At 41.5% G+C, this 25,619-nt stretch overlaps 1 protein-coding gene across 1 annotated transcript in view; it reads right to left on the bottom strand.

The window, feature by feature from the left end:
* Positions 1-25,619, bottom strand: part of SLC23A1 (solute carrier family 23 member 1) — a 684,016-nt gene that overhangs the window by 56,652 nt on the left and 601,745 nt on the right. Inside the window, exon 11 of the mRNA XM_089660642.1 lies at positions 19,886-20,029. Coding sequence (XP_089516768.1) covers positions 19,886-20,029 — 144 coding nt within the window. The remainder of the gene's footprint in view (positions 1-19,885; positions 20,030-25,619) is intronic.

Raw genomic sequence — 25,619 nt, 5'->3', positions numbered from 1 at the left:
TTTTGTAAGACAGTCTCCTCTGTTCACTTCATATTTCCTCTAGTTGACTTTTAAGCTCTGTTATTATTTGGCCATGCTTATCAAGTTTTCCTTCTGTTTCTTCAATTTGAGACAACACCTGCCCCAAATCCTTGTGTATTATTTCACACAAACCAATTAATATTATTATTATACAGTATTTATAAAGCGCCAATAGTTCGCTCAGCGCTGTACATTACAACATGTGACAGAACAATACCAATTCAATGCAAAACATGAGGGGATTGAGGGCCCTGCTCTTTCGAGCTTACAATCAATATACATGTATTGAAATTTATTTTACCAAAGACATGTAGCAGAATACATTTTAGCCTAAATTTATGACTGAGGGGGGTGGCTTGGCGCATGGAGCTGCAGGACATGTCCTTCTGCAGCTCCCAGTCCATACTCCTCATGCAGGGATATTTACCCTCTCCTCCGCTCCTTTCATCCCACCTATGGGCAGGAACCAGCACCGGAACTCCAGGAAGTCCGGCGGGAGCTGCTCCAGGGCAATTTGGGCCGTTCCTTCACAAGGTATGTAACCGCAGCCTCTTACACTCTGGCCGGCAAGATGGAACCGGCATCTCCCTCTCCTCCGGACACAGGGCCGCAGGCCGACATGCAGGTGAGCTCCCGAGGCCACCTCTCCTTCCCTGAAGACTCTGACAGACTTTTCCAGTGCTCACGCAGCCTCTCTCAACAATCCCTATGCTCCGGGGATGGCTGGGATATGCAATCCCACATCAGATCCTTTCATTCTTATATTAGATCTCTACCTACTATAGAGGACTTTGAACACTGTGTAAGGCGCATTGAAAACACATACAGGTGAAACTCGAAAAATTAGAATATCGTGCAAAAGTTCATTTATTTCAGTAATGCAACTTAAAAGGTGAAACTAATATATGAGATAGACATGCAAAGCAAGATAGTTCAAGCCGTGATTTGTCATAATTGTGATGATTATGGCTTACAGCTCATGAAAACCCCAAATCCACATTCTCAGAAAATTAGAATATTACATGCAATCAATAAAACAAGGATTGTACATAGAACAATATTGGACCTCTGAAAAGTATAAGCATACATATGTATCAGTACTTGGTTTGGGCCCCTTTTGCAGCAATTACTGCCTCAATGCGGTGTGGCTATCAACCTGTGGCACTGCTGAGGTGTTATGGAAGACCAGGATGATTCAATAGCGGCCTTCAGCTCTTCTGCATTGTTCGGTCTCATGTCTCTCATCTTTCTCTTGGCAATGCCCCATAGATTCTCTATGGGGTTCAGGTCAGGTGAGTTTGCTGGCCAATCAAGCACAATAATCCCACGGTCATTGAACCAGGTTTTGGTGCTTTTGGCAGTGTGGGCAGGTGCCAAGTCCTGCTGGAAAATGAAGGCAGCATCCCCATAAAGCTAGTCTGTGGAAAAAAGCATGAAGTGCTCCAAAATCTCCTGGTAGATGGCTGCGTTGACCCTGGACTTAATGAAGCACAGTGGACCAACACCAGCAGATGACATGGCTCCCCAAATCAACACAGACTGTGGAAACTTCACACTGGACTTCAAGCATCTTGCAGTGTGTGCCTCTCCATTCTTCCTCCATACTCTGAGTCCTTGGTTTCCAAATGAGATGCAAAAGTTGCTGTCATCAGACTTTGGACCACTGAGCAACAGACTAGGTCTGTTTTTCTTTAGCCCAGGTAAGACGCTTCTGACATTGTTTGTTGTTCAGGAGCGGCTTGACAAGAGGAATACGACATTTGAAGCCCATATCCAGGATCCATCTGTGTGTGGTGGCTCTTGATGCACTGACTCCAGCCTCAGTCCACTCCTTGGGAAAGTCCCCAACACTTTTGAATGGTCTTTTCTTTACAATCCTCTCCATACTTCGGTCATCCCTGCTGCTTGTGCACCTTTTTCTTCCACACTTTTCCCTTCCAAATAACTTTCTATTAATGTGCTTTGATACAGCACTTTGGGAACATCCAACTTCTTTTGCAATTACCTTATGGAGGGTGTTGATGATGGTTTTCTGCACAACTGTCAGGTCAGCAGTCTTTCCCATGATTGTGATTCCTACTGAACCAGACTGAGAGACCATTTAAAGGCTCAGGAACCCTTTGCAGGTGTTATGGCTTAATTAGCTGATTAGAGTGGGACACTTTCAGCCGATAATATTGCACCTTTTCACAATATTCTAATTTTCTGAGATTGTGGATTTGGGGTTTTTCATGAGCTGTAAGCCATAATCATCACAAGTATGAAAAATCACGGCTTGAACTATCTTGCTTTGCATGTAATGAGTCTAACTCATATATTAGTTTCACCTTTTTAGTTGCATTACTGAAATAAATGAACTTTTGCACGATATTCTAACTTTTCGAGTTTCACCTGTATAAGCAGGAGATTTCAGACCTTAAAAAATATATATGTGTTCATATGGAGGAAATCGAAAATACATCTGATGGTCTCTGTAACGTCTTGCAGTCTCATGAAGAGACCCTTAACTCTCATATGGTCTTACTGCAGCAACTTATGTACCAACAGGATGACATAGAAAATAGAAACCACAACAATATCAGAATTCAGGGTATTCCAGAATCAGTAGAGCCGAATGACTTAGCTATCGCTGTTACCGCTTATTTCAACCAATTACTGCAACAGCCTAAAGATACGCATATCAAACTGGCTCGAGTGCATCGGACATTGGGCACCAAGAACCCTAATCCCACCTTTGTTTGTGATACATTGTGCAGAGTTCATTACTACAAGGTCAAAGATGCCATTATGCATGCGGCCAGCACACAAGATACCATAATGCTTAATGAGACTCCTGTAATGCTCCTCCCTGATCTCTCTCGCCAGACGCTAAATATGCGCAGAGCCCTGCGACCGCTCCCGCAGTTACTACAAGATCGACACATTTGCTACCAGTGGAGGTTCGCTTTTCAACTTCGAGCCTCTTATAATGGCAAGTCTGCACAGTTTCGCACTCTTGGGGATTTACCCAACTTCCTTACCACTTTTAAATTACCCCAGGTATCTTTACCAGAGTCCTCTCCGCGTACCGACGCGTTGCGTCATGCTTAGCACTTGACTTCCTCAGGGTATACGCCCATGGTGACAGGAACTTCATTTATAGGTGACTGGCGACCAATCAAAAACCAGAGGCGGACCTCCGGCAGCCATTTTATTGAGGTCCACTCCCTCAATCCCCAAATATATAAAGCGGTGATGATTCAACAAATCAGGGTCCAAAAAATACAATAACATACTTCAAGGAATATTGCCCAAACATACCCAAACCACCTATGTATGCTTATACACACTAAGGGCATGTACCAATGCCACACTAGCCAGGGGCCATTTTACTGTAGCCCTATAGCCCAATATAATACTGCAGTACCAGCACCAAATATATAGATCTAAAAATACCCCAATTACTGTATAAATACTACATATAAATCGCAGCACCACCTATGGGAATAAATGGGCACTAATCTATACCCAAACAATAGTAATTAATCTTAATACAAGCTACATCCCAGATATTTACCCCATATTTATTTTAAAATTGGGAAAACACATATATACGGTACCTATTATAATGATTAATAATCCAGAATAAAAAAACAATAATTTTATTAATACATTTATTAAAAAAATTTAATTAAATATATATATATTTTATACATCAGTATTTAGTGTTTATGTTCCCTATTTATTTTAGTGGGATTTTTTTCATAGGATTTTTGAGAGGGTTTTATACATATATATATATATATATATATATATATATATATATATATATATATTTTTTAAAATATATTTATTTAATAAAATTATTGTTTTTTATTCTGGATTTTTTCTGGGTATGTTTTACCCTGGAACAGGTGGGTTTGGGACCCGGGTTCATCACCAAGGCTATGTTCCTTTATTCTCATCCCACTGCGTCGGTGCATGTGAATGGCACATCCTCCTCATCCTTTCCCATATCGAATGGCACTAGACAGGGGTGCCCTTTATCCCCTTTACTTTTTGTTTTGGTTATGGAACCAATGGCATGCAATACGGAATAACGATTCTATTGTTGGTATCCAAACTCCTTCTTCCCATCACAAACTCTCTTTATACATGGATGACCTTTTGGTTTATGTACAGCAACCACATATTTCACTCCCTAGTTTTACTTCAGGAATTTCATAGGTTTGGAATGTAAAGTAACTTTAAATTGAATATTTCAGAAACGGAGGCCCTGAACATCACTCTCCCTGACAGCATGCTATCGCATCTTCGTTCCAATTTTTCTTTCCAATGGCACCCTAAAGCTATCTCCTACCTCAGAGGTTTTATCCCTTCCAAGCTCTCTGATCTTTACTTGCTTAATTATCTCCCCCTATTGTCTTATACTCGTAAAGACTTGACCCCCTGGGAATCTTCCTCCTTGCCCTGGTTTGGATGCATTAAAACCCTTAAGATGTATACTCTGCCTAAATTGCTTTATATTTACCAGACGATACCTATTTCCATGCCCAGGAGTTTCTTCCTTTCGTTACGGTCTCTATCGATTCGTTTGGCATTATGACTTTTCCAGACTGAAGCACATATTGCTTAATTACCCAAAACTCCAGGGGGGAGTGGGTTTGCCAGATTTTGAACTTTACTACAAAGCCACCTTGTTGCTGTGCCTGCTTGACTGGTTCCTTCGACCCTTCAGTAAAGCTTCTTCTATGGTGGAACAAGACCTATCCCCTTTTGACCTTCGGGCTCTCCCTTGGGGCTATGGCCGTGACCTGCACCATTTCCCAGGCCTTTTGCCCTTAACCATGGCTGTTTTGCGACTGTGGTATAAGTGTGGACTTAACGTCCTCTTATCTTCTGACCACCTCTATTCGACAGCCCCTCTTTTTCACAAGGGTCGGGGTCCTCTGCTCTTGGCCCCTTTTCCCGTAATTCTTGGCTCGTACCTTTATTCATCCTCAATCGGGCCTCCTTTTGGTTGGTCCAGGGGACTGGCTTACTGCACTACACCTATCCTCGTTTTGTAAACATTTGTACTCTACCTCTCAAATACTCTCTGAGTATGAGCGGTTGTACTCCCTCTCTGAGCTTCTCTGACATCTCTTAGCCTCCCTATATAGACTATTACATTCCTCGATTTATACTGAATTTCCACCCTATACTAGGGCGTGGTCTGTAGATTTTGGGCAGAGATATTTCTGACGCCGAGTGGCTTACCTCGTTCCATTGTACTCATAAATCTTCCATATCCTGCTACTCACAGGAGAAGAATTTTAAGCTTATTTCAAGATGGTACAGGGATCCCTCCTCTTTGCATAGGATATTTCCTTCTACATCCAACATTTGCTGGCGATGTGGTACCGCGGTGGGTACTCATCTTCATATCTGCTGGGATTGGGATATAATCCGGCCCTTCTGGTCCCAGGTCTTTGGTGAATCTATGGTGAGTCCTTGACCTCCTCTCCAGAAATTGCTCTTTTGTTTATTCTACCGGGCTCATTCGCTGCTCAGAAGAAATGCCTATTGCATTTCTTTCTATCTGCAGCTCACCAACTGATATCTCTTTTTTGGAAGACGACCACCACTCCCCCTTTGTCTTTATGGGTCTCCACAATCAATGATATTATGCGTATGAAAGAAATGTTAGCGTTTGTGAATGAAACTTATGAGAAATATAAGATTTTGTGGTCAGTCTGGCTCCATTTTTCCTCCTCAACTTCCCTTAGGGAAGTACCTTCCTAGACCTCATTTGCATGGATTACTGGGCTAGCAATACATTTACCATGTCTGTACACAACTGTCCTTATGTATGTTACCAAAATAATAAAGACTAAATTTATTACTGACTGAGTTTATCGGATATTTTTTATAACCAATAGTGAAAAATATAATTTTTTTTTCAAAATTTGTGGTCTTATTTTGTTTATAGCGCAAAAATGCCAAACCACAGAGGTGATCAAATACCACCAAAGAAAGCTCTATTTGTTTGAAAAAAAGGACATAAATTTTGTTTGGGTACAGCATTGCATGATCATGCAATGACCAGTTGAATTAGCGCAGTGCCACAGAGCAAAAAATGGTCAGGTCAGGAAGGGGGGTAAATCCTCAGGAAGGCAAGTGGTTAAGCAAAGGCCAACACATACAGCAAAAATCTCAATCAGTTCTGGACATCCTGCAAATCAGAATTCCACCAAATGCCTCAACTCTGAGATTTTTCTGTCGCCAGTGAGCAAAGGAGAAAACTACTAAGGAATAAGGCTGGCTCACTTTGGACCCTCAACAGCTGATGACAAGGTCCAAATCTGAAATAAAGAAATAGCTCTTTAATTAGGAAGGTTAAAGTCCCTTTAACTGCAGTGAAATATCTTCTGTGTGCTTGTTGGGGCCCAGTTGGTGCACTACAAGAATACAGATCTCATTGGTTGCAACAGGTGGAAGTCTTTCAGAAAAAGATTTATGCGAGCACAGACACAATCCCTTTAAGTAGTATGCAACTTGGACAGTATCTCCTTTAACCACTTCAGCTCTGGAAACGCCCCCTTCCTGACCAGGCCATTTTTGTGCAATATGGCGCTGTGTTACTTTAACTGACAATTGCACGGCCAAGCAGCACTGTACCCAAATTAAATTTATGTCCTTTTCCCCTACAAATAGAGCTTTGGTGGTATTTGATCACCTCTGTGGTTTTTACTTTTTGCGTTACAAACAAAAAAAGACTGGCAATTTTGAAAAAAAAACAAAAAAAACCAATATCCGTTAAAAACATATCAGGTAAAAAAAATTAGATTAAAATGTCTTCATAAATTTAGGCCAAAATTTATTCTGCTACATATTTTTGGTAAAACAAAAATCCTCAAAAACGTATATTGATTAGTTTGCACAAGTTATAGCGTCTACAAACTATGGGACATATACTGACATTTTTTTTTATACTATTAATGGAGCTGATCAGCAACTTATAGCGGGACTGCAATATTGCAGTGGGCATTTTTACACTGACACTCTGTGGGAACCGGTGACACTAACACAGTGATCAGTGCTAAAAGTATAGAATGATTACTGCACCAATGACACTGGTAGGGAAGGGGTTAACATCTAGGGTGATCAAAGGGTTAAATGTGTGCCTAGCTATGTGCTTGGTGTAAACTAGATTGTGCTGGTATAAGGGGAAGTAATGGATCGTGTTCCCAGCTCTGCAGGGACACGCAATCCATTCATAGTGATTAAGAACAAAGCTAGCTCTATTGTGACAGGATCATCCAAGTCACTAGCGGTTTCACTGTAGATGGGGGCCCCAGCAGTTCCACGGTTCCTCCTACAATGCTTGTTCCTGACTGCAGCACTCCGGGTCACCGGCGGACAGGGTATTTCTTCAGACACTTTGGCAATTTCTCTGCTCTTTCTGCGGCCTGGTCCAGTCCTCTGACATTCCGCACAGCTCTCTCCTCAACACCTTCCTTCCAGCTCTCTCCCAGCTCCCTTCCTGCCTCTCTTCCTGGGCTTCTACATTTATATGCCACTGCCCACACACCAGCTCTTCTGGGAAATGTAGTTCCCCAATTCAGAGTACAAAATCCATAAAGCTTTTCACCAGGATGTGTGCCACCGAGTTACAGGACACTGCCACCTTGTTTCTCTTAACATTCTGCACTCTGAATAATAGCAGGTTGTTACAAACTCCCCCCACTTAAAGTCTTTGGTCACCAAAGAACTAACAATCAAACTAACAATGTTTGATATAACATACATGCTTAATACATTAAGCAAGAAAAGTAATTCTCTTAATGAGGAGGCACAATTGGCAAATGCTCATTGTTAAACAAATTTTGTAAGAAAGTTCCTACCAAGGATTGGGGGATTCTGCATGATCAGGAGGTAAGACCTCTTTTGGGATGGTGTCAGCAACAGGGCTTACAATTTCTTGGATGTGCTTCAATATACTGCAAAAAGTAGCCTCTAAGATTCTTTGACTAGAATGAAAGCCTTCAGAGCGTTTGCCCAAAACATCACTAGTCAGTCTTTTGCGTGCTCTTATATTCCTTCTCTTTCATTATTCCTCCTGGTTGGAGATGTTGCCCCCCTCCTCTGAGGTATTCTCTGCTTCCACTTCCTCAAGATCAAAAGCTTCCTCTATCACAGGTCCACCTTGGAGCTCCCTGGTGAATCAACTACAGGCTCAGGAAGGAGAAAGTCTCTAAGGGCAGGATATAACTGTAGAATGAGCTCATAAACTCCTGGTTCTGCAGAGGTAGGGTCTCTGAGGAGGAGCTGCCGATCCTGTAGCAGGGGTGGGTGCCAAAATACTGTCTTTAATGCAGATAGGAGTGGTTGCCAATCTATTCCTATTTCTACCCCCTCTTCTGAGTCAGAATGAGGTGAGGAGGGGATGGGGGAGGCCTGCATGATCAAGTTCCCAGCAATTCCCAAGAAAGTCAGCAGTTCTCTGATTAGCTTGCTCTCAAAGTCTCTGCTTTGATCCGAGTGAATTCTCTGTGGAAGGCCATAATGTACAAATCATTTTTCCACTAAGACTTTGGCTACTGTGAAGGCTTGCTGGTTCTTTGTGGGAAATGCCTGAGCATGTCTGGTGAAATGGTCTATCACACATTTCCCTGTCCGCTAGAGTCTGGTTCCAGACACAGGAAACTGATACACACCAGCTCCATTGGGCCCTGGCTCTGAAGGTGGCCCAAGGAAGCCGCTTATTTGTGTAGAGTTTTTCTCTGTATGCAGCTTAGCAGGTAACAGCAGTATTCTTCCACTTTTGACCTCATCTGCGGCCAACAAAATCGATCTCTCACCAACAGGAAAGTCCTCTCCTGACCTAGGTACCCATGTTCCTCACTACCTTAACACCATTCTTTTGAACTGGGTTGGCAATAAGAGTTGCCATAGATCATAACTTCGGTCTGAGGGGCCCCTTTGGCAGACCACCCTGTTCTTCAGTTCCAATCTATCCCACTTCCTATGGATAACCTTGGCAACTGGAGGGTCTTCCGCCCAAAGTAGGTCAGGCCACTCTTCCATGAGGGCTTTTTTTGTTAATCGACAGAGAGGATCTTGATCCTGAGCCTCCTGTATATTTTTTGCAGTGAGCTGTAGTAATTACTTACCCTTCAGCTGGGACACATTGCAGTAGTATGATGGTATGCATGCACCTCAGGCACATGCAAATTCAGCATAAGCCAGCCTTTGGCTACGTATTCAGCTCCCTGACTCATAACTTGCACCTCTTCAGGGGATACTCCCAGCCAGCTTGGTTCAGTAGCATGATGAAGGCCTGTTTACACTGATGAGTCCACTGACAACTAATGGGTTCACAAGGTCTTTGTGTCCCTTTCTGTGGCACTCCACTGCCTTACTTAGCCCAATGGTCTCTCCTTCCATATTCTTCAAAAGGTCTGTGAGGAGAGTAGCGAGTCCCTCCACAAACCAACAGTAATATCAACAGAATATAAGAAATGATCTTAGTTTTGTTGGGTCATGGTCAAATGGTCACAGCTTCAATCTTGCTAGGGTTGGTGGCCACCCCTTCTGCTGAGACTATATGCCTCAGGTAGGTGACAGAATTATGGTAAAGGACAGTTTCAGACCTTCCCCATTAAGCCATTGGAACACTTTCTCTAACCACTTCATGCTCTTCCAAGGTTCTTCCGAACACAATTATGCCATCCAGGTAGACCAGGACTTCAATTAGGTTCATATTCCCCACCGTACATTCCATCAGTCTCTAAAAAGTGGTGGATGCCCTTGATAGGCCTTGGGGCATATGATCAAATTCAAAAAACCCCAATGGACTAATGAAGGCTGTTTTCTCTCTATCTTCAGGGTGCATGGGGATTTAGTAATATCCACTCTTCAAATCCAGGACAATAAACCACTTAGCTCCCAAAAGGCACTGTAATGCATCTTCAATTCATGGAGTAGTGAATTGATCGGGGATAGTCTGTTTGTTCTAAGTAATCAGTACACATTCACAGAGTACCATTCTTTCTGCACTACTACGATAGGGGAAGCGTAGGGGCTACTGGACTCTTGGATAATCCCAGCCTTCTTTACTCTGCCAACTGTTCCCTGAGGTCTTTCAAGTTCCCTAGGAGGACCCGTCTGGCTCGTTCTCAGAACGGTTTGTCTTCTATGAGCCGGATTCAGTGCTGGACACTCTTGGTACACCCAACATCATAGTCATTCCTGGAAACACTTTTTGCCAGATTGTCAGCCTGTCTCTTGCTCTCCATGTCCATTCTTCTGACAAAGAGGATTCTTGAAGGCAAAACCCCCTATGGGTAGGGTCACCAGGTGACATACTGACTGGAGTGGCTAAATTCAATAGAGCCCTTGGCTTTAGGGTGATGGGTCGGCTGTGTTGTTACAGACGCGGACAAAGACGTTACCCCTATTGCCTTGCAGAGTGTTCGTAGTGATCACTTCTGGAACTATTTCTACCCCATCTGCCCCTCCATTGTTACCCATCTCCAGTACCACAAAGGGTCTTGGCTGGTCCCAGCTCAGTTTGACTCAGGCCTTCAGACAGGTGACTGCCCCTGGTTGGAGTATTCTCTTCTGGCCCATTCTTCCATATCTTCCCCACTTCTTCTTCTGCAGCCCTCAACCCTCTAACAACTCTGATAGACTTGACGTAGTTGTGGGTGGATGCTCTCTATGGGCAAAGTGGAGTAAGGAGTCTTTGTACGAGGTTGATATTGGTCCCAATTGCAAGGAGCACTGGTTTATACCTAGGGCAGACTATCAACAGAGTATCAAAGGTCTGAATCCTCCCTGCGAGAGTTGGGCTGAAAACCAGGCGGATTTTCTAGCATCCATAGGGGTATGTACTTCAACTGCTTTTCATAGAAGTCCCTATAGGGTAGGGTCACTTGGGCTCCTGTATTCAGCAAAGCTTCAGTGTAAACTCCCTCCACTTGAATGGAGCCCACTGGGGATGGGCCTACCAACTCGTCTGGAAGTAGTTCTGGTTGAGGCTTTGTGCTTCTGATCTGGGCTTTCCTGGATTGAGTTGCTCTCTTCTTAGGAGTTGGCTTTCCCAGCTTTCTAGAGTGGTGTGTATCAATTCCCTGTGTTAGAGTCCCAAGTCAATGGAAGTGGGAGCTAAATTGTCTCTAGAGGACTACTAACAGCAGATGTCTGAGTGGTTTTAGTCTCTAGGGTTTGTGTTCCCTGAGTATTGTAGCTCACTACTTTCTTCAGGCCCTTAGCTTCTCCATTTACTGAGGCCCCTGGAAGTTTTCCGGCAGCTTTGGGAAGAACAGTTTCTTTAATGCTTGAAGGTCTCTCATCGACCCAGACAGAGTTGATGACAGACCTTCAGTAGTAAAGTTTGTCATCGAGTCTGGGGGCACAAAGACCAAAAGTATCCTGGTTCTCCACCCTGGAAGCAGTACCTGGGGCACCCAGGGCCGTATTCTCCCTTGCCTGTTGTGATTGCTAACACAGTTTGCCCCATTTCTGACATGGTCTTTTGCAGAGCCACATGGGCATCCATGAATTGCCCTACTGTCTTCTGGACCTCACAAAAAGACTTCTGAATCAAGGCCTAAGCTTGAGTTAGCCGGGACAGGGTCTGCACTATGCTGTTTATTGAAGCCATGATGTAATATGAGTGACACAGGAGGATGCCCTTGGCCTGATTACACTCAGAAATTCTGCCTTTCTGTCCTACGCTGTCATCAAGGCCTCTTCTTTTCGTATGGTTTTCAACAGCTTTGAGTACATCACAGAACCATAAGGATAGCTAACCCTAAGTTTCTGTGTAACTTGGTCTAGGGTTGAGCCCCATTCTAAGCTTGGGTCCAAGGGGCCTTGCTGGTGCTTACTGCTTTCACTCCTCCCCGGACAACCACCTGGTGCAAGATCTTGTGCAGCCTTTGCACATAGTCAGACAAGTTCCCCCCCTCTTGCTGATACGTATGTTTAAACAAATATCTCAGGTTGGTACAGTTCTCAACTCACCCAAATACTTCTAGTAGGGCCTCAAGACACTCATGGGCAGTACAACCTGGCTTACCCAGTTTTAAATTCCAAACGATATCAGAGGCAGGAGTCCATGAGCTTTTCATTACTCTTGGTCTCTTCACAGAATCTGCCACCTCCCACTTTTCTATGGGTCTGAAGGGTCTCAAAGTCATCCTCCCCTGCAGGGGTAGGGGCCTTGCCAAAGAAGAATCTCAGTCTCCAGTTATGACTGGTGACAGAAAGAGTTCTTCAGCAGAGTCTCTATGAACGTCCCCAGTTTGGCCAGTGTAGTGGCTGGTATGTCCGCAATAGCGTCTGATGAAGTGAATGGCTTGGGCTTTGGGGTTCCTCTCTTTGGATTCTCTGTGACATGACAACTGTGCCATCATTGTGTCCGACAGGTGTATACTTTCATCTTCAGTAAAGGAGGAACTCCTTTTTTCCATTTGGTCAGCACTAACACATTGGGTGCATCGGGACTGCCTCTTATATCTAGGAAACTCACTCTCTGTTCAGGGATGCGAGCTATCAGCATCTGCTCGACCTGCCCTTCAGTCCAGTCGTCTCCTGGGAGGCTCAGTCGCTGGTGGTTTCACTGTAAATGGGGACCCCCAGTGATTCCGCAGTTCCTCCTGCAGTTTTTTCCTGACTGCAGCACTCCGGGTCACCGGCCAACAGGATAGTTCTCCAGACATTTTGGCAATGTCAGCAGTCAGCTGTTCCTCCCTCTTTCGCCACTCTCTCTCTGTCTGTGGCCTGGTGCAGTCCACACTGCTCTCTCCTCACACCTTCCTTCCAGCACTCTCCCAGCTCACTTTCTGCCTCTGTTCCCGGGGTTCTACATTTATATGCCTCCGCCCACACACTAGCTCTTCTGAGAAATGTAGTCCCCCAATTAGCAGCCTTCTAACAAAGTACTGCAGTTTAGCCTACAAAATCCATGTATGCCACTGAGTTGCAGGACAATGACACCTTTTGTCTCCTTTATCATCCTGCACTGTATAAAAGCAGAGAGTTACATATGTAAATATTTACTAATATTTAGCTAATGCTGTGACATCTGAATGAGTTTGTACTGTTTTCAACCATTACCAGTTTGTCTATTTCTTGGGGGTTAGATCTCCTCTGTTGTGTATTCTGATGTTACATGTGGTATTAACAAGTTTCCGTGCCCCAAGAGTTTATAGAACCAACTAGCCAGCAATCCTGTATTACCAGTAAAAATATGATTAGGCATCTCCAGTCTTATATAGTTTTTTTTATCAATGTACGATGGAAGTTTGATTAAGATTTTATTGAATAATTGTTACTCTAACACCTAATACACACAAAGATACATAATAAACCATATTGATTGTAAAGATTCCTTGGATATTGTCAAGATTTTAAGTTAGGTCTATGTCACAGATCTTCCGATTTGCTGTAGATCTGTCTCCTATAATCCCAAAGATCAGCAGGTATATTGGTGCATGTAGGTTCTGCTGATATCTGTTATCCCACAAGACTTACACTATACTTACTAGACTTACACAAGACTTACATATTTACAAAAGTATTGGAACGCCTGCCTTTACACACACATGAACTTTAATGGCATCCCAGTCTTAGTCTGTAGGGTTCAATATTGAATTGGCCCACCCTTTGCAGCTGTAACAGCTTCAACTTTTCTGGGAATGCTGTCCACAATGTTTAGAAGTGTATCTATGGGAATGTTTAACCATTCTTCCAGAAGTGCATTTGTGAGGTCTGGATGTCGGATGAGAAGGCCTGGCTCGCAGTCTCCGCTCTAATTCATCCCAAAGGTGTTCTGTCAGGTTGAGGTGAGGATGCTGTGCAGGCCAGTCAAGTTCCATCACCCCAAACTCACTCATCCATGTCTTTATGGACCTTGCTTTGTGCGCTGTGTGATTGTGTGAAATAGGGACATGGAACCTGTACGAGACAGCCATTTTTGTTTTTCATAAAACTGCAATTTGTAGCTGTAGCTTTTAACAAACTTCAGAAGAACCTATTATCTTAATTAAAACACAAATAGACCTAGCGTGCAGACCTGTCCAGAGCTGTAAACAGCTAATTAGTCTTGCCAGGATGTCTGTTTTCACAAACCATGGAAAACACTTTGCTCTGCCCTATCGTAAAACAATAACTCAGTCAAGCAGTCACACATGACCTGTAAGGTCATAAGAGCTCTAGGAATGCAGAGCGTGCCATAAAACGTCTATTCCACATGTAACAATTCTATATACAATTCACAGAATTCAACAGGAACAGGGCACATTAATAGTAGATATATATTTGAATAGGGAATATCATACCAAAGAAATCAAGGTCATACATGACTATTGTTAGCACATAGGAAAGGGGAGAAAGCAGTCTCTTCCCTCCTGGGAGACAAAGGTATGCTGTGTTTGGTATCCCTGGGTTCAAAATATAATTCTGAATAATAATCTGCCAGTTGCTAGTCTACCACCTGCACAAATTGAAAGTTGTTAATATTAGTATGAAACTGTAGTTGGGACTTTGTCATAAATTTGGTGAACTCCTAGCACCCATCACCTAAACCAAATGATTGGTCAGTTGTTCTCAGGTGACACCCCTTTGATATCATAGAAAAGGGACTGACCAGATCTAGTAAATGAGTTCTCATTTATCATCAACGAAGGTACATCTTAACGGACTTGAGAGCCAAGGCAATTGGATGCTAAAGCCAGAACTTTGCAAGTATTCTGCCTTCTTAACTCCTTTCTTTTATTTCTCTATTGCATTATATTTCTCTTTATTTCTTTGTAACATCCCTTTCGGTAAATATTTTAATTGCACCATATGACCTTTTTATTAATAAACCCTATTTTGAAAAGTGTTAAAATTATCTCTAAGGCTTTTAGTGCAAACTAAAGAATCCCTTTAGTTTGCTAATGTATATAATAAGCCTCTGAATATACTTGTCTGTGGTGACAGTGTGTGTTACAGACTTTTATTGTTCACATGTGTTCTTGCTAACATTGTGAAGGGTTGATAGTCCCGAAAATATCTGGTGGCAGGGTTAATTGCGTTAATTACAGGGACAATCACTCTCAGGCTGCTGGCACATAGATTGTGGTCCTGTGAGCTGGAAAATCTTTGTGCAGGGTGCAACTGAGAGTGGCATTGTGATGTGAGATTGGCTAGTCTTTTGTCACGAGAAGGGCAAGGTTCGGGCACCGCGTTCCTCACACACTGGTGCGCAGTCATGTTGGAACAGGAAGGGGCCATCCCCAAACTGTTCCCAAAAAGTTGGGAGCATTAAATTGTCCAAAATGTCTTGGTATGCTGATGCCTTAAGAGTTCCCTTCACTGGAACTAAGGGGCCAAGCCCAACCCCTGAAAAACAAACCCATGCCAAAACCCAGGCACGTCCTTAGGACTGCCAGACAGAGAAGTGCGATTCGTCACTCCAGAGAACCTATCTCCACTGCTCTAGAGTCCAGTGGCGGCTTGCTTTACATCACTCATCCAACACTTTGCACTGCACTTGGTGATGTAAGGCTTGGATGCAGCTGCTCGGCCATAGAATCCTATTCCATGAAGCTCTCTATGCACTTTTGTTGTGCTAACCTGAAGGCCACATGAAGTTTGGAGGTCTATAGCTATTGACTCTGCAGACAGTTGGCGACTTCTGCGCATTGTGCAGCATTCTCAGCATGCGTTGACCCCGCTCTGTCATTTTATGTGGCCTACTATTGTTACAAAACCACTAACAGTTGACCATGGAATATTTAGTAGCAAATAAATTTCACGGATGGACTTATTGCACAGGTGACAACCAATCACAACCTATCACGGTACTACGCTTGAATTCACTGAGCTCCTGAGAGTGGCCCGTTCTTTCACAAATCTTTGTAGAAGCAGTCTTCATGTCTAGGTGCTTGAATTTATACACCTCTGGCCATGGAGGTGATTGGAACACCTGAATTTAATGATTTAATGATAATGTCCCAATACTTTTGGCAATATAGTGTATGTTCAACTAAGTGCTTATTATTATTTTGTGTCCTCCACGCCAGTGCTGCATTATACCCCACCATTCCTGTAAGTCCTGTATTCCATGCTCTCCATGCCTCTTGTCTCTGTGCTGTCTCAGTGCTCTGTTCCTGGTCAGCTGTAGGTTTCCTGAATCCCAACTATATGTGATAGGTCTCTTTGTGAAAGCCTATTGTTTATGACAGATGTTTTGCTTGAATTCAGAAGAGCATAGGCAGTTTAGTTTGGATGATGGTTGAGTAACACATTTTACTAAGTGAGAATGGTTTCTCCTTGTATTAAGAAGTTTTTATTTTATTTTCTTCTAGGCCTTATTACCTCTATAACATATATTTAGTTCAGCAGAAGAAGAAAAAACTCAAAAGGCTTCATGTGCAATTTTTTAAATTATCTAATGTTGGACTAGCAATCTGAGTGACTCCATCTTCAAAAATACCCTCCCTCATTCTTGAGCTTTATGATATCAGTCACAAACAACACTGATGGAGAGTACTTTCAAAAGCTTTTAAATATGTGACGAACTTTGGTACTTATCATTTAACTTGTCTGTGAAAAAGTCAAAGCTCAATTTGCTATGATTTGCACACCTACTGGAAATTTCTTGTAGACTGTGAAGGTCCTGAAGTGGAAAATATTATGCATGAACATTGTATGAGTTCTTAATTGTTGCAGTACAGTCTTAAGGAGAACTAGCTGTCAAAGATACATTGGCGGAATCAACAAAAGACTTGGCGTTCATACTAGTTTTTAGACAGTTTGATTTTTGTCACATGCTGTATTATTTAATATATTGCATTTTTCAGTCTTGACAAAGTAAAATTAGATTTTTCTGCAGAAGAACCTAGGATACATAAATTAGGAAAAATATAAACTAGAGAAAGAAATATTTAAACTAACATTAGTCAGTTAGAGGGAGACATAAGGGCATGTAGAGAAGAATGGGAGGAATTGTAAACTAAGTGTTTTTTCTACCTTTCTTCAAACTACATTCTTTCATTAAGTTTTGCATCTGTTATAAAACCTAGTAATCCCAGGTTTGCTCCTTTTCCCCATTATCAGCAGCTCCAATATTCACATCTAGCTAGGACATAAACAACTTTGACCAATATGATTTGTTTGATACAGCAAATATATTCCCAAATTTCTTTTCAGGAAGGGATAGTTGTGTAGACAGTTGTGTGTCCAAGAGGAGGTAATTGAATGGAAAAATGAAACATTTTAGTTATAAATAAAATACATTGTTAATGAAGCAGGTGGTCTAACAACCTGTATTTCCTCTTTCTGTATGAGAACACCATTTTCACACCCCTTCATTTGCAAGACTGCTCTCTCTGCCTTTGCACAATTCTCCCTTCAAGGAACTACTGTAAGTAACACGCCTATGTGACATTGCAATAAATTCCACTGGAAACACAAATGGAACTTCAAAGAAAGTTAGGTTTTCACCCACTTTAGGACATACATTGTATCAAAAATCCTTAGTTAGACAGAGTTCTCTTTTGAATCCAATACTATGTATTGTGTTGCTCGCCCTGCATGCACCTAACCTGCATGCTTGTATAATAAATTCATATAATTTCTAAATCTGGCTTTAGCAGTCAAAATGTTACTGAAACCCATGAGTATGGGTTTCCCTGTCAGGGCATCACTGCAATTTAAGAATCATAATACTGCACTTTATGATTGATAATGCAATCTTATTAACCTCTTGATTCTCTCATCGATCACATGAACAGAAGCCTTGAGCATGAGCTGTCGGTGACCAGTGTGCTGGGAGAGAGCTATGAGTGTGCTCTCAGCACACAACCTCCTGCCACCCTGAACACATTTGTGGTGGCTGAACATTAAATCCCACCTCCCTTGCCACTGCTTATATTTAGTATTGTGTTTTCGGCAGGTGTGAAAAAATGTTCTAAATTAAGATTGCTTTCAGAAATAGAAGTGTTAGTAGTTTATTTTTTATCAATTAATAAGATTAAAGTGAATGTACAAAGAGAAATCCAAATCAAATCAATATTCAGTATATTATATTCAGTATGCCCACTCTTTGCCTTCAAAACAACATATATTTTTCTAGGTACACAAAGTGCTTGTGCACACAGTTCTTGAAGGAACTCAGCAAGTAGGTTGTTCCAAACATCTTGGAAAACTAGCCACAGCTCTTCTGTGGATGTAGGCTGCCTCAAATCCTTCTGTAATCCTTATGTAATCCCAGACAGACCCCATGATGTTGAGATCAGGGCTTTGTGGGGTCCAAACCACAAAGGGACTCCTTGTTCTTCTTTGTCCTTCCACAGAATAAATCTGGGGCTAGTCACACGCTCCCTGATGGTATGGCATGACGGATAAGTATCTGTCTTTATGTCTCAGCATTGAGGACACCAACGATCCTGACAAAATCTCCAAATTCATTTGCAGAAATGCTGCCCCAAACTTGATAGGAACCTCTGCTTTGCTTCACTGTTACCTGCACTCATTATTGTACTGCTCTACAGCCCTTTGGTGAACAAACTGCCTCCTGTTTCTTGCACAGTTGAGTCACTTAGTCTAGTTCCCACATCGGAAATATGGCTTTTCTTCCATGAAGACCACTTTTGGGCAGACTTCTCCCGACAGTAGATGGGTTTACCTGGGTCCTATTGGTTTCTGCCAGTTCTGAGCTGTTGGCACTTCTTGAAATCTTTCGATGTTGAAAGGAGGTAATCATGAAGTGCTGATCTGTTGAATTCAATTTCCTTGGTCAACAGCTCTGGTCCTCAATATTACCCGGTCAATGGTGTCTTCAATGCTGAGAAATACAGACATATATTTATCCATCATGCTATACTATCAGGGAGGGTTGTGATTGGCCCCAAATATATTCTGCAGCAGGACAATGACCCCAAACACACAGCCAATGTGTTTAAAAACTATCTTCAGTTTAAAGAAGAACAAAGTCCTAGAATGATGGTTTGGTCCAGGCAGAGCCCTGGATCTCAACATCATCGAGTCTGTCTGGGATTACAGGAGGATTTGAGGCAGCCTATATCCATGCAAGATCTATGGTTAGATCTCCAAGATGTTTGGAACAACCTGCCTGCCAAGTTCTTTCAAAAACTGTGTGCACAAGCACTATGTGTACTTAGAAGAATTGATGCTGGTTTTGAAGCCAAGGGGGAGTCACGCCAAATATTGATTTGATTTTGATTTTTCTTGCATTCGCTCACTTTGCATTTTGTAAATTGATAAAAATAAACAATTACAATATATATTTTGTAAAGCATTTTTAATTTACAGCATTTCTTCACACCTGCCTAAAACATTTGCTCATTATTTTATGTTAAGTTGTCAGCAAGGAGTTAAGCATCTTGCTGCTTTATGCATTATTGCTGCACACAGCATGAAGATAATTATTAAGAATATTGAATTAACACCAATATATTCAAATATTGGTGTTAATTTAATATTCTTAATAATTCTTTTCATGCTTGTATCCTATACTTTATACTCATGCTTATGTACTTTATTCGTTTTTTTTTCTTTATTTGTCCTGATTTTATTATTTTTCAATGGGACCTGAGTACCTTATTTTGTTCCTTTCATTTATAACATGTTTTTAGAATGACAATAAAAATTGTTAATCTTAAGAAAGGGAGTCTGAATGACAGCAGTTATATACAGATAGTCACTAGAGGAAAAAAATACAAATCCATTTATACAACACAATAATGGAAATATGGTACAGCCAAAAAATGTGAATTACAAAAAAAATAGTATATAATAAACATAAAAAGTAACATATATGTGCCCAAAAAAGGCTGAAATTTTCCTTAAAGCAAACTTAAACAGTTTTCAGCAAACTTTAACATACCTGTCTCAATACAGTTAGGATTTGCATCTAAGTAATTTGGTAGGACTAATCCAAAAAACAGGGAAAAACCCAAGACGAATAAATTTCTTGACGAATTCATATCTACAAATTGAAGATTAGATAACCCAATAGCAGTAATCATTCCTGTACATAAAAACAGAAAAAGAGTATTTAGAACAAAAAAAGTGAAACATGTTTGATGTTATAAAACCACTTACAGAGAAATGTGTAAATCCACAAGGAAATAAAATGCAGAACAAAAACTTATTAAGATTATAGAAACTGAATGTGTGATAGGAATAGTTTTTGATGCTTTTTACTGAGCTTGTCACACTCCCATTCTTTTAAAGGAGACGTTTACCTTTTGACAAAAAATAACAAATGCACCTTTTTTTGTAGGTAAAAAAATATGCATTTATTATTTTTTGTTGCAGGAGCCTTTAAACCATAAAATCAGCAATCAGCAGATCATTGGTGCCCTGCAGGTCTCCTGCAGACCTGTTGGTATATCTGCTTGCCCGCACATCTAGTACGGGCAAGCTGATACACTGACAAGAAGAATCAATGAACTACCACAGCACTCCACAGCGCCATCGTAGTTCATTGAAAACTGTAAGCCGACATCCGAAAAGGATGTTGATACTTGTAGTTCATCCATTCACAAAACTCTGTGAATGAATGACATGGCCCTGTGGGCGGAGCCCTGGAGGGCCACGCTGTCTTTAAAAAGTGACAGCTTGTACGGGGAACTTTTCCCTGTACTGCTGTCACAGAAGGGGATCAGCCAGTGGCTGTAGCATTGGGAACATGTTATATGATCCACCCTAAAAATGGGTGGAACATGTAACATGTTCCCATAGGTGAATTTATCCTTTAAACAAGTCTACTAATTCTAAGACCTCTCCTAACAACCCTGTAAAGGAAAGATGTGCGCACTTACCTAATCTAAAGGGTGCTCTGATCTGTTTATGTGATCTGATCTGTGATCTGGGATGTGATCTCCTCAGTGTCTGGCTTCAGGAAAGAGGAGAGAGCAGCTACAATGGCTGCAAAGCTTGGGCAGTGAAGTCACCCATAGGAGTTCGTTGTCCGCTGTCACTCCTCTACACTGAAACTGGTGCTGGGATCTTATCACGTGAGCAGACCAGAGCACCATTAGATTAGGTACATATACACATCTTTCCTTTACAAGGTAAGTAAGAATGGGGGTGGAAGTAGGTTTAAACTTAGTTAGCTTCTAACCAGAATTTTACTTTTTATTCCTGTTTAACCAATTAAACTAGGGTATCTGAACAAAATTTTATTTAATGCACTTTAAAAGGTATCTATGGTCAAAATATAAAATCATATATTAATTTACACATTGTTGTTCAATTATTTCTAGCCTAATCCTAATAATCTGAACAAACCTGAATTTTGCAAACTTACTTTGTGAAGATCCTCACACATTTACTTTCTATAATTCTGTGGCACATTCACTATTTACTGTAGTGCTACCCCCTTAAGAGCCACTAGTTTTGGGTCCTCATGCATTTTTAAAACTTGCATTCTGAGTCAGTAACCAGTCCATGGGCTTGATTTTTGTTGTTTTATTTGGGGATAAACAATTTGGATAGGGTCTAGGGGTATCTGGGACGCCCGGCTTGCTAGAACAATAACTCTGAGTACAAACCTCGCAAAAAATGTAGGATCCTGGACTTTCTACTCCCTCCGGAGTGGTAACAGTGTCTTCACAGATCAGCAATAAGTTTCTATGAGGAGCACTTGGTCCCCTCTAAATGAAACTCTTCAGACCCCTGCTAGAGCTGCCCATCCACACTGTCTTTGTGTCCTGCAGTTTTGGATGAACTGCTTTCAGGTTTTGGCTGAGCTGGTTTCCTTCCAGGCTAAAAGGCGTCCTTCCGTGTTAGACTGTAAGGTGTCAGCTTCCTTCCGACCACCAGCCTGGAGGCAGAGCCCCCCTCCTCCTGAGTCCCCTCCCAGGCTAACAGCAACGCTTCTCAGTACTCCATCTTCCACCTGACTCCACTGCTGGTCAGGCTCTCTCATATTTATAGGCCAGTCTCCCACATTGTTAGGCCTCCTGCCTGGGATTGGTCAGACTCCCATGAATATACAGATCAGCTCCTGCTGGCCTCCACCCATTGGCTTCTAGAAACTTCTCCAAGCTTCCAGAATAGGGAGAGGTACCAGAGTGCTGACCTGTAGAGCCCTGGAGGGCCCTACAGGTCAGTATGTCTCCTGATTTGAACCCAATCAAACTCCTATGGGGAATTTTGAAGAGACAAGTTGAGTATCACTCTCCATCCAGCATCCAGGCTCTAAAAGAGGTCATTCTTGAAGAATGGAAAAAGATAGATGTTGCAATATGTCTCCAACCTTGAAGACTGGAGGACTTGGTGCTGTCCATACATATCATGGAAGTCATACAAAATACTAGATGTAGTAGTTTTGTTGTGGTGTGTATTCATTTTTGCATCAACTAATTTGAGTAAAACTGAAGATTTTGTCATCTAAGTTTTATTATTAACCTTACTTTCATGTAATGAGCTAAACAAATGTTCTACAAAACTCAGTTATGTCAAAATTTTGGAAATTGTTCTTGTGTTCATTGAGATATTGAATAAAATCTAACTTTTCAAAAGGGGTGTACTCATTTATGCTGAGCACTGAATAGAATTCTTACACATTCAAATATATTAATATCAAAAAGATTAGGTCTGGGCATGTAGGCCCTTTACAAAATATTCTAGAGTGGGTGACTGGGGACAAAGAGGAGGCAAATTTATTAAATACCTACTTCTGCTCTGTGTATAATATGAAGGAGGGGAATCTCATGCCCATAATGGGAATACTGACACAGTTCCAAATGATCTACAATGGCTCAAAACTGATATGGTCCAGAAAAATTTAAACAGAATAAAAGTGAATAAAGCACCTGGACCAGATGGCATACACCCAAAGGTCCTAAAAGAATTGAGCTCTGTCATTTCAAAGCCATTATTTCATTGTTTTTTAGGGGCTCATTGATGACTGGCATAGTTTCATTGGATTGTCTTAAGGCCATTGTGGTGCCTATATTTAAAAATGGGTTAAAGTCTTTACCAAGTAACTATAGACGTGTTAGTTTAACTTCGATAGTTGAGAAGTTACTGGAGAGTTTAATTAAAGGCCACAGAGATAAGTTATTGCTGGAAAAAAATATTTCAAGCAGCAGACAGCATGGATTCATGAAAGACAGAAGTTGTCAAACAAATCTAATTTCTTTTTATGAGGAGGTTAGAAAAACCTTAGACAAAAGGAGATGCTGTGGACATAGTATACTTGAATTTTGCAAAAATTCAAGTATACTACATGCAGTGTGGTGTCTATATTTAAAAAGGGGTCAAAGTCTTTACTAAGTAACTACAGATCTGTTAGCTTAACTTCCATAGTTGGGAAGATACTAGAGAGTTTAATTAAAGACCACATAGATGAGTTCTTGCTGTAAAAAAATATTTCAAGCAACAGACAGCATGGATTAATGAAAGACAGATGTTGTCTTTTTATGAGGAGTAGAGATGAGCGAATCGAACCAGGCGAAGTGGAATTCGATTCGAATTTCAGGAAAAATTAGATTCGCGTCGAATCCGAATATTAGCCTACTTCAGGTGCGCGAATCGGATTTTTCCCGATCAGCCGGCCAAAGTGTCCCTGCAGAGAGCTCCGCTATTTCTGACAGTTCTCTGACAGTTCCTTCACATGTACAGCGGTTGAAACATTGTATCTATTTGTTTCCATTTAGGATACAGATGTTTTTATTCGGAAACAGATACAATGTTTCAACCGCTGTAAATGTGAAAGTCAGAGAACTGTCAGAAATAGAGGAACTCTGCAGATACACTTTTTGCCGGTTTGGAATTATTCTTATTTTCATCCTACTTCTTCTTCTTCTTCTTCTTCATCCTCATCCTCAGAAGAAGAAGAAGAGGATGAGGATGAAGAAGAAGAAGAAGAAGAAGTAGGATGAAAATAAGAAGAATTCCAAGCCGGCAAAAAGTGTATCTGCAGAGCTCCTCTAAGTGTATCTGCAGAATAGAGGAGCTCTGCAGATACACTTTTTGCCGGCTTGGAATTCTTCTTATTTTCATCCTACTTCTTCTTCTTCTTCTTCTTCCTCTTCATCCTCATCCTCTTTTTCTTCTTCTGAGGATGAGGATGAAGAAGAAGAAGAAGTAGGATGAAAATAAGAAGAATTCCAAGCCGGCAAAAAGTGTATCTGCAGAGCTCCTCTATTCTGCAGATACACTTAGAGGAGCTCTGCAGATACACTTTTTGCCGGCTTGGAATTCTTCTTATTTTCATCCTACTTCTTCTTCTTCTTCTTCTTCCTCTTCATCCTCATCCTCTTCTTCTTCTTCTGAGGATGAAGAAGAAGAAGAAGAAGAAGTAGGATGAAAATAAGAAGAATTCCAAGCCGGCAAAAAGTGTATCTGCAGAGCTCCTCTATTCTGCAGATACACTTAGAGGAGCTCTGCAGATACACTTTTTGCCGGCTTGGAATTCTTCTTATTTTCATCCTACTTCTTCTTCATCCTCATCCTCATCCTCAGAAGAAGAAGAGGATGAGGATGAAGAAGAAGTAGGATGAAAATAAGAAGAATTCCAAGCCGGCAAAAAGTGTATCTGCAGAGCTCCGCTAAGTGTATCTGCAGAGCTCCGCTATTTCTGACAGTTCTGTGACATTCCCTCCATACAGCGGTTGAAACATTGTATCTATTTGTTTCCATTTATGGAAACAAATAGATACAATGTTTCAACCGCTGTATGGAGGGAATGTCACAGAACTGTCAGAAATAGCCTATTTCTGACAGTTCTGTGACATTCACTCCATACAGCGGTTTCAACCGCTGTATGGAGGGAATGTCACAGAACTGTCAGAAATAGCCTATTTCTGACAGTTCTGTGACATTCACTCCATACAGCGGTTGAAACATTGTATCTATTTGTTTCCATAAATGGAAACAAATAGATACAATGTTTCAACCGCTGTATGGAGGGAATGTCACAGAACTGTCAGGAATAGCCTATTTCTGACAGTTCTGTGACATTCACTCCATACAGCGGTTGAAACATTGTATCTATTTGTTTCCATAAATGGAAACAAATAGATACAATGTTTCAACCGCTGTATGGAGGGAATGTCACAGAACTGTCAGAAATAGGCTATTTCTGACAGTTCTGTGACATTCCCTCCATACAGCGGTTGAAACATTGTATCTATTTGTTTCCATAAATGGAAACAAATAGATACAATGTTTCAACCGCTGTATGGAGGGAATGTCACAGAACTGTCAGAAATAGCGGAGCTCTGCAGATACACTTAGCGGAGCTCTGCAGATAGATACAGCGGTTGAAACATAGGCTATGTTTCAACCGCTGTATGGAGTGAATGTCAGAGAACTGTCAGAAATAGCCTATTTCTGACAGTTCTGTGACATTCACTCCATACAGCGGTTGAAACATAGCCTATGTTTCAACCGCTGTATCTATCTGCAGAGCTCCGCTAAGTGTATCTGCAGAGCTCCGTTATTTCTGACAGTTCTGTGACATTCCCTCCATACAGCGGTTGAAACATTGTATCTATTTGTTTCCATTTATGGAAACAAATAGATACAATGTTTCAACCGCTGTATGGAGGGAATGTCACAGAACTGTCAGAAATAGGCTATTTCTGACAGTTCTGTGACATTCC

The sequence above is a fragment of the Staurois parvus genome, unplaced genomic scaffold (assembly GCF_062004578.1).
Source record: "Staurois parvus isolate SC_StPar_1 unplaced genomic scaffold, SC_StPar_1.0 ptg001256l, whole genome shotgun sequence".
Taxonomy (NCBI): domain Eukaryota; kingdom Metazoa; phylum Chordata; class Amphibia; order Anura; family Ranidae; genus Staurois; species Staurois parvus.
This window is presented reverse-complemented; position numbering and strand designations above follow the sequence as displayed.